This window comes from Cariama cristata, unplaced genomic scaffold (genome assembly GCF_000690535.1).
Source record: "Cariama cristata isolate BGI_N322 unplaced genomic scaffold, ASM69053v1 scaffold36260, whole genome shotgun sequence".
Taxonomy (NCBI): Eukaryota; Metazoa; Chordata; class Aves; order Cariamiformes; family Cariamidae; genus Cariama; species Cariama cristata.
Genome location: NW_009593645.1, coordinates 52,119 through 61,487, shown reverse-complemented (window position 1 = coordinate 61,487; position 9,369 = coordinate 52,119). Strand labels below are relative to the sequence as shown.

Genomic DNA, 9,369 nt, shown 5'->3' with positions numbered 1-9,369 from the left:
ACACGCGTATTTGCCACAGTGTATTCACACTGGCTTTTTTTTTAAAAAAAAAAAAAAAGCAAGACTGTCACATTCATGATTCAGCTCAACAAGGAAGACTAAGCAATGAGAGAAAAATTAGAAGGGGCAATGCAGTGTCTTGGGAGGTGGGCAGTCAGGTCAGAACAGCCACATATAGAAGTGGCCCACTCAGATGAAGAGGAAATACATGATCCTCCTGACACTCTGCATGTTCTGGAAGTAACTGTTACCTTTCAATGAGAACTTGCAAAGATGAAACACTGTCAAGACATCAACCTATGACCTTCACGTGGAACATGGAGAGCAACGTTATTCCCACCAGAGAAATCAAACTGGGCACAGCTTACTATTTGCCTGCAGAAGAACTGAACATGCCCTTTGCAAATGAAGACATTTGGTTCTGTAAGTGGGGGTCTGACATTCACTGCCAACTGCTGGGGACAGGTGATCTCTGCTATCCCTTGCTCCTGAAGAGGAGACCGCAACATTATGATTACCACACAGTACTGTAGAATTCATGAGTTCAACGAAGTCAAATAAAGGAAGATACATTACATTCAATTTATCTTTTGTTTAACCCTTGTCATATATTTTCCTTCTTGACATTTCAGTCAGTCCATTTTGCTGATTTAAAAAAACCCCAGATATTAGAGTTTATCTGAAGGTTCCTGCTGCAATTTTTGCTGAATTGGTACGTTTGTCCCTATTTGCAGGAAGTCACATAAGTAATGGAGATTTTAAAGAGAATGATCCTTCAAAATGTAGAATTGAGTAGTCACAAAAAAGAATACAGAATACTTGAACTTTATTTTCAACTATCAAAAAACTGATTAATTTAAAAAAATATAAAAAAATCAGGAGAAAGACAGGCAACTGAAACAAGGCCTAGCTTTGCAATACATATTCAGATTGCCTGAATAAGGAAAGGCTTGTGTGTGATACTTAAATCACAAGCAACAGAATCGTTTCACTGAAAACATAAAATAGCAGATTAACTTCCAAGATACACCTCAATAGCTCCAGAACTGATCTAACCAAATCAGCTGACTTGACTTGGTAATTAATAGTTACATTTGCAGTAATGCAAAATGTATACATTTAAGGTTGGCTCTAAGGGCATAAGCAAGTGAGGTTCATAGATACAGTTCTGTTGTAATACAAGCTCCTACCTTTATTACTAAAAAAAAATTTGTTTGTTGCTGCCCTTTATGTAAGCATTCTTTATTGATACACCTAAGATATACATGTATCAGCCAATACTCATTCATATGAGTCATCTGATATTAGAAACTAAGTCTTGATATGTTGAGTGTTGCATATGAAATTGTGTATAAATAGTGAAGTGTACCAGAAATATTTTATTCACATCAGTAAACTGAACATGTTTACATTACAATAAGCAAAGGACAAAATTTGTTCAAAAACTTTTATTTACTATAAAGACAAAACCCACCAAAATACGTACAAATTATACTATATAAAATTGGTTCAATGGGGTAAAAACTTTTAATTAAAATATCTTGATATATTTAAAATAACAAGGATACAATGAAGCCAAATTTCTTAACCCAGAGATTTCTGTAAAATTTGCTTGCACAGTAAGGTGCTAATAGAAGTTAGCCCTTAAGCCCTGGAAGTCTTAGGAATCAGTCACATAGCAAATATAATTTCATTGTGAAAGTGAACTTTGGTAGAAGAAACTCTATAGGATACCTGAGGTAGTAGAAACTGGAATAAACAGCAGTAGACGTTATTTACAACTTAAGTACCAAATAACATTAAGAACACAAAAAAATAATTACACAATACAATTTTCAGTCCAGCTTTGATCCAAAGAAAATAAGAATATTACATCACATCTGCATTTTAAAAACACCACAATTACCAGCAAGCCAAGGGAAACGCAAACAATCTCAAACAAACACATTTGGACACCTAGAGGCAGTTTGAGTTTGAAATGTGGTAGGCATGGTGATCTACAAAGTAATACTGATTAGCTGAGGTTCATCAGTTTATACAGTTTACATTTCCGCCAGAAACAGTATTAATCTGACAACTGATCTTCCAGTACATGAATTGGCAAGAGTGCATCCTTTAAAGCTTGCACATAAGAAAGACTTGGAAACAATCTTATTAGAATGAGAAATTCTAAAGTGGTCAAAAAAAAAGAGTCAAGTACAAAACAGAGCTACCAAACTTCACATTTCAGTATTACCTTTTTAACTCTTCAAAGTCTGCCAACAATGGAATGTAAAATTTCCAAAAGAAAACACATTCACAACTAATGACATTGCTTTTTTTATTAGTATGAGCACTATCATTCCTGTAAACTTATCTTTAAGATGTTTTACTTCCAATTTGTATTGTACATTTTTATGGTACTATAGCTTATTTAGTTTGTCCTGAGTCTTTGAAAATAACCAATTCTATTTCAGTCCAACAATCCAACTGGCTTCTGAAGAGTTAAAACACGAACAGTATTTTTTTCCAAATGGATTAAACACAATCAGTACTTGATATAAAAAAGATCCCCTTCTTAAAAAAGCAAAAGAAAAGCTGCCATTTTCCTTCAGAATTACATGCATCAGAATCTAAGAACCTGTCTTAAAAATTATTTTTAAAACCTGTTTTAAAAAAACCACACCTGCTAAAAACCACAAGTTTTGCACTACAGGTGAAGCTGTATGTCACACCTTACTTGATCTTGCTTTTCAAGTCCAAGTTTGTTTCTTGTTAAAAAAAAATACCTTTCTTATGGTAATATTTAACATTTTCAAATTAAATTATCACTAATGGTTACAGTAAATAGATGATGTACAACAGAAGGAAAACAGCAGGTAAAACTTGTTATCAGTAGAAAATGTGACCTTGGCTTTGTTACACAAAAGAATGAGATTTGCTCATAGCTGGCACCGGCTCCTACTGAAGTGCAGGGCAAAGCCTCCCATAAACTTTAATGGGAGCTGGATTCAGGGCCTTTCACATTACATTTCTCTACATGATTTGCCAGAAGAAACTGCTATATGAAAAGAAGGCTCAACAACTTTCAGCATGATTTAGATTAAGTTGATTTATGTAGAACAACCTTAGGTTTCTGTTTTGTTTTTTAAATAATCTATACCATCAGAGCCTTCAACACTCCCTAGTTGAAGGTGCCATTTTATTTTATTCCAGATTTCCAGCAAATCTGTTTTTAAAACTCTTGTGTCGGCAAGATGTTCCAAGACGCAGCTTGCATCTTTTTTTAAAGACTATTTTAAAAGATCACCTTTCCCTGAAAGTTAAAAATACAATGAAAACAAACTTTAATTTCAAAAGAAATTAAAGTAAATGCACAGTGAACCAAAACTGCCTGCTCTTACTTTAAGGGAGGCAAAAAGTGTCAGGTTTTTTTTTTTTATTTTTTTATTTTTTTAAAGTATCCATCAATGTTTTGATTTGTTATTCAGAGAACTATGTATAATTAAAAGGGACAGATACAGAACTTCCTTGTAACCAGTGCTGAAAACTGACCAACTGCAGAACCCTCTGCTTCCATCTACATAATGCGAAATGGAACAGTGATTGCTATATTAAAATAGATCTTGAGACCCTCAGCTGCTAATATTGCTGAAAAAGTGCTCCCAATAAAATAAAAATCACTTATCTGCTAAATCATCATGCAGATTTAAGGAAAAATGCTTTTGTGTTCACATAGAGCCAGATGTTTAAAAAGGCACAGTTTACAAATCTCTGCACAAGTTGTGAAATGTTGTATGCTGAGCTTAGGTAAAGATCTTGATTTGTCAATCACATACTTAGCTAGGGTCCTCCACTGGCCTTAAGTCCTTGATGTATCTATCATTAAGGCCAGCAGAATAATACAATTTGCTGTGCTTAACTGCACTGCAAGACAGTTGCTGTATATTCAGTAGCATCTTCTTCAGTATATCAGCCTTATACATAAGTAGCTACCACGTAGTACGGAAGACAGGGTGTTTCAGCAGCTCCCTGGATGGGGGTCTGTCCTGAGGTTGAAGTTCTAAACACCGAAGAGTCACATCTTTCAAGCCAGGAGACAGATGTGTAGGGATTGATGGAGCAGTAGTTGCACTAGCAATCTGATCAAAGGGAAGACAACTTTTTAGAGGTCAGTGATTCTTAAAGCCTCCCACTCCTACCCCAAAAACCTTCCACAAGCTGGTAATTTTCAGATGAGTTGTATTTATGAGCTTTTCTACATTTGGCATATTTCCTACTGCAGTTTGAAGATTACTGCTTCCATTTTATAAAGTGGGTCTTTAGTTGCCCTTATGCCTATTGCCTTTCACAATCTGCCTCTCGCCTTGTACTTCTCTCTAAATTTTCTTCTTACAGCAAGATTCTGCTGAATAGGCCATAAGAAAAGCTCTTATGCCATACGTAATGGGAATTCTTTAGTCTACTAGTTACCATCGTTGTTAACTGGCATAAGCCAACATGGAGATATATTGAGTTGAGTGATGTTGCATTATGGTATGTTAAGCTGTGTACACTCTGTTGCATTGTCTTTATTGTTTTTCTGCTACCACCCCCAAAGGGCAGTCTTTCTCAGACAGATGCAGATCACTCACAACCAAATTAATTTTGATTTTCTCTGAATCAAATTAAACAAGATAATTAGGAACACTAGAGAGGCACCACCAGATTCACACAGCCACAGAACCAAGACAATTACATCTCTTATCACAAGTGATTTGTACTTAATTAAAACATATTTGAATACTGCTGTGTTAGTTTTGTTTTGTGGAAACACTTTCTTCACTCATGCTAGTGAAAATGCTAATAATCACTTTCTTCACTTGCGGCATATATTTTCTTCATTCATGCCTACAGTTCAACTAGACATTTAGAATTAAATATATCTAATTGATTTTAGTAAGAAAAATGAATGCCAAAATGAATGATCTAGAAAAAGGAGGGGCAATATTCAAATACAGCATGGCATAATGATAAATATCTTTCAGCAAAATCTGAACATGGAACATCAGGTTTTTACCAAAGGACATTCCCCACTATGAAATACGAATACATACATAAATGTTTTATGGTAGAAAAACTTCTTTTGCTCCCATATTTTACAGGATTGTAAGAAAGAGTTCAAATCCCAATCTTCTGCCTAGAGTCAAGATGAACTCTATTCCGAAATTCTCTTTTAGCCTGTTAACACTGTATATTTATATCTTAGAACAGAACTTTCTCTGCATATTATTGTGTTGGTAGTCTTTTTTTTTTTAATAAGCAAGTATGATTATGTTGTTATCAGTACTGATTTTGTACTAACAGCTCCAATATAAAGAAGAGCTATTCAACAACGCCTACTAATTGTATACTTTCCTAAAATTCACATTGCTGTATATGAAATTAGTCAGCGTCTTTTGTAGCACATTGGTAGCAACAAAATACCCCACCTTAAATATCAGGGCAAGATGATTGGAGTGCTTCTCTGCATTCCAGGGAGGTTTAGCACAAGCCATTTCTATAACAACACAGCCAACGCTCCACACGTCACAGCTCCTACCATATTGCTGACCTCTCAGAACCTGAACAGACAGACAGACCAAAACTCAGATTATCTGCTTCAAAGTCTCTTAACTCTAAGTAAAAAAAAAAAAAAAAAAAAAAAAATCATCAACCAAGTGGATTCTGATTAACACTTCAGGTTGAGAGAGTGATCAGTGATGTAAATGCCATAAGATTTATACAACTTTACAGAGCTAGTAAATAAAATGCCAGATCAAGGAGCAAAGTAGTTAGCTTTTGACCAAATGGTGATTTGGGCTTTAGTAACAATACTTATGATAGATATACATTGTTACAAACTACTTAAAACAACTTTGACAGTGAGCAAGAAATGTCATATTGCCATCTTGGAATCATTCCTATTCTTTAGAACAAGCATATTTAAAACATATTTGAAGCATTTACAGCAATTTTCTGTTATTTGGCTGTAAGAATTCGCTTAAAGAGTTCAAACAAGCTTTTTGAAATAACTTCAAAAACTGGTTTCTTACCTCCGGTGCCATAAATGCAATAGTTCCCAACAACTGTCCCTGAAACTCCCCCGCACCAGTTCCTTTTGATGCCAACCTGGCTGCAGCTCCAAAATCAGCAATTCTTAATCTATGCCCTGTGCTGTCAATTAGCAAATTGGCACCTGTCAACAGCATAATAAAAATACTGCTAGTTGGATTTCTATTAAACACGAAAGGATGAACAAACACTCTTCCTCCCTGCATTTCAAAACTATAGATTGATGTTCCCCACCGCCAGTATCAAAGAAATCTAAGAATCAAGGACAAAGTCACTTTTCTGTTATGCCTGAATGATACTGCACACAGCTAGAGGCTGAGACATTGAAAGTTTGATTGCTTCTCTAAAAGTAGGGCAAACACAGGATTCTGGGACAGTGCCTGAAGATGGAATAATGAAAGAAAATGGTGACCTAAAACTCTGGAGGTTGTTATTGCCTGCAGCTCCCTGTGAAATTTAACCTTATTTCATCCTTAAGCAACTTTGAGTTGTCTTAAAGAGAATTACAGAGCAATTGAAAGTTTTCCTATTTTAAGAAGAAATATTAAAGACAAATGTTTGCCATCAGTATGCTGCTACTTATCTGCATGTCTCTCCAGTTCATGGACAGCTATAGTGACACTAAAGGGAAAAGTATAGTAAGACTGGTATTTCCCAGTAAAGTTCATATTTTGCTCAAACACAGTACCGCTGTATTTATATTCAAGTAGGATGAAGAAAGAAAAGTCATCACAATATTCCTATACTTTAGAAACCTGACCTCTTTATCTTGGCTTGTTCAGAGATTTACTATCATTTCAGTGTAAACATTTACATTAATTTAACTAGCAATCTTTAAAGCTATATGACAACTTCATATTTTATTTGAAAAAATTGAGAAAACCAATTTTTCTAAACTAGCGGCATGGGTAGCAAATATCCCAAAGCACACTATGAACATTCTGATTAATTTCAGTAACTAAAGATTCCTAAGAATGATCAGACAAAACCAATAAAAATACCACTCTTGAGATGGTATCTGAGAGAAGCAATAGGTCTCAAACCAAAATAGATACTCCTTTCTGAATATTCCTTTTTAAAAGACATTCTAAGTAATTCTTACCTTTAACATCTCTATGGATTATCTGATTCTCATGGAGGTAAGAAAGGCCACGTAACAGTTGTTCTGTGTAATTAATAATAACCGATTCTTTGAAGGCTCCATATTTACTTAACAAATGAGCAACTGAACCCCCTACAAGATAAAAAAAGTAAATTTTATCAATGCTTATATTTTATATTAGTAGAATGCACCACTGCCTCCTAAAATTGGAACTTGGTATTGGTATTCCTAATTTATGATCAGATTTCTCCCCCCACCCAAAAAATTTAAAAGTTTCCTGAGCAAAAAGTAATACACTTGATTACTTGATAATATTCTACCTGGAACTGTACACATTAAAGACATAAGTCTTGATGTTTTCTAATAATTTTATACTTCCTTAAAAGAACATACAACTCCCTTAGTGTACAAAGTACTGTTGCAGATTAAAAAATTACACATATTTATCCACACTTTGCATTAACATTTAAGCAGCAGAACATTAGTTTTCTTTGGGGCAACAGACACGTGCAACCTCCAGCAAGCATTCCCTCTGGGGATCTTAATTTACTTTTGTACTATCCAAGTATGAATACATAAAAGCAAGTAGACAAGCAAGGAAAAGCAGTATATTTTCCAAAATTTGTATATAGATCCTCAAGATTTTGGATTTCCATTGTGCCTCTCAAAGTATTCTAATATAATTGGGCTTGAATGAGGTAAAGACAATTCTTGACATTTCATTATCTAAATAACATTATTTCAGAAAAAATTATACTTTAAAAAGTTAAACCACCTTAGTTTTGAAAAAATATTTTCTTCACTACTTCTTGTAATAACACATACTTGGGCTTTGGTTGTTAGCACTGTGGTATTACTAAGTGCTTTCTGCCAAAGAACATAAGTTAAGGTGCAATGCTTTCTTTTCTAAGAAATAAGGGATGTATAAAACACCAAATCTACTCTTGGTAACTGGACGACAACAACATATAATCCCATTCACAAAATTAATAAAACTCCTTCTTAAAAAAAAGGACATTGACTTTCTTGTCCCTGCTCTATACAATAATGAAAAGATTTCACTATCTATTATTAAATTGAGATTTGAACATGTTTTTCCTGAAGCACCCTGCTTACTACCTATTATTGGAAATTTACTTTAAGTTGTTAAATGCCTTTGCATGTTACCTCACACAATTTTTATGAAAAGGCTTGGGCAAAAACAAATAAAAAAAAGGATGCACCAGTAAGAATACTGCTATGACCACTTAAACTGTTCTGTAAGTAGACCTTTATATTTGTTACCAACAGCAAGAAAAGACAAATTTGCAAACGGAAGTGATGCAAAATGCAGTATGAAACTGCATAGTTCAACTATGACTCAACTGATCTTTTCATTTTCTTTGGCACAGTAGTTGTTTACCTGCCATCCATTCAATAAAGAGGTTATAGTTGCTCTTCTCACATGTAGCACCCAACATTCGAATAATGTTAGGATGGTTCAGATGACTCATCATCCTTATTTCTTCTCTCAGTGCTTCAACTACCTCTTCTTGCTCAGATGATGTGTTCCTGACATATGTCACCTGTTTTGAAATATGGTATTCAGACTTACCTTACATAATGAGCAGTACTGTAACCCCTCCCCCTTCAGTACAGTAACAAGAATGGATGGTTTTCTACCCCCTTTCACCATCTGGAAATAGGAAGTATTCTTTTATCTCAAGCCCCTTCAGCTGAGAACGTATCTCCATGTGAGAGAGTCACAGAAAATTAAGAGTGATCTGGGTAAATACGAACAAAAATATCCCCAAGTATGGAGTAGGGAAACTTCCCTCTTTCACTCTCCTCTGCTTAAACTAGGAAAAAAAAAATTCCCAGATGTTGAAGGAGGAAGAAAGATAAGGCCTGAAATGGGATTCTGGCAGTGTTGTTATTTGTAAGATTTTTACCAGTTTAACCATACTACCTGTTTCATAACTAAACATTTTATCCCAGAACTTCAGTGGCAGGGGTGTATGTGTGTGTGTGCAGATCAGAAGTCCTGTAATGGAACTGGAGCCAATCCCAGCTCTGATATAATGGTATGCTCCAGAGAATTTCCCCAGGGCATCAGAATCACCATCACCTCTCCAGAAGGAGCCTCAATGACTACATGGACAGCCCTACTCTTTCACAAGCAAGAGAGTTTCAAAGGAGGAATAGCTGATGACAGA

At 35.0% G+C, this 9,369-nt stretch overlaps 1 protein-coding gene across 1 annotated transcript in view; it reads right to left on the bottom strand.

The window, feature by feature from the left end:
• Nucleotides 1-3,535: 3,535 nt before the first annotated feature.
• MAP3K1 (mitogen-activated protein kinase kinase kinase 1, E3 ubiquitin protein ligase) overlaps nt 3,536-9,369 on the bottom strand; it is a 22,947-nt gene continuing 17,113 nt past the window's right edge. Inside the window, exons 15-19 of the mRNA XM_009695077.1 lie at nt 8,577-8,739; nt 7,175-7,306; nt 6,054-6,196; nt 5,451-5,582; nt 3,536-4,121 (exon numbers count right to left, since the gene is read on the bottom strand). Of these exons, the coding sequence (XP_009693379.1) occupies nt 3,972-4,121; nt 5,451-5,582; nt 6,054-6,196; nt 7,175-7,306; nt 8,577-8,739 (720 nt within the window). The 3' untranslated portion in view covers nt 3,536-3,971. The remainder of the gene's footprint in view (nt 4,122-5,450; nt 5,583-6,053; nt 6,197-7,174; nt 7,307-8,576; nt 8,740-9,369) is intronic.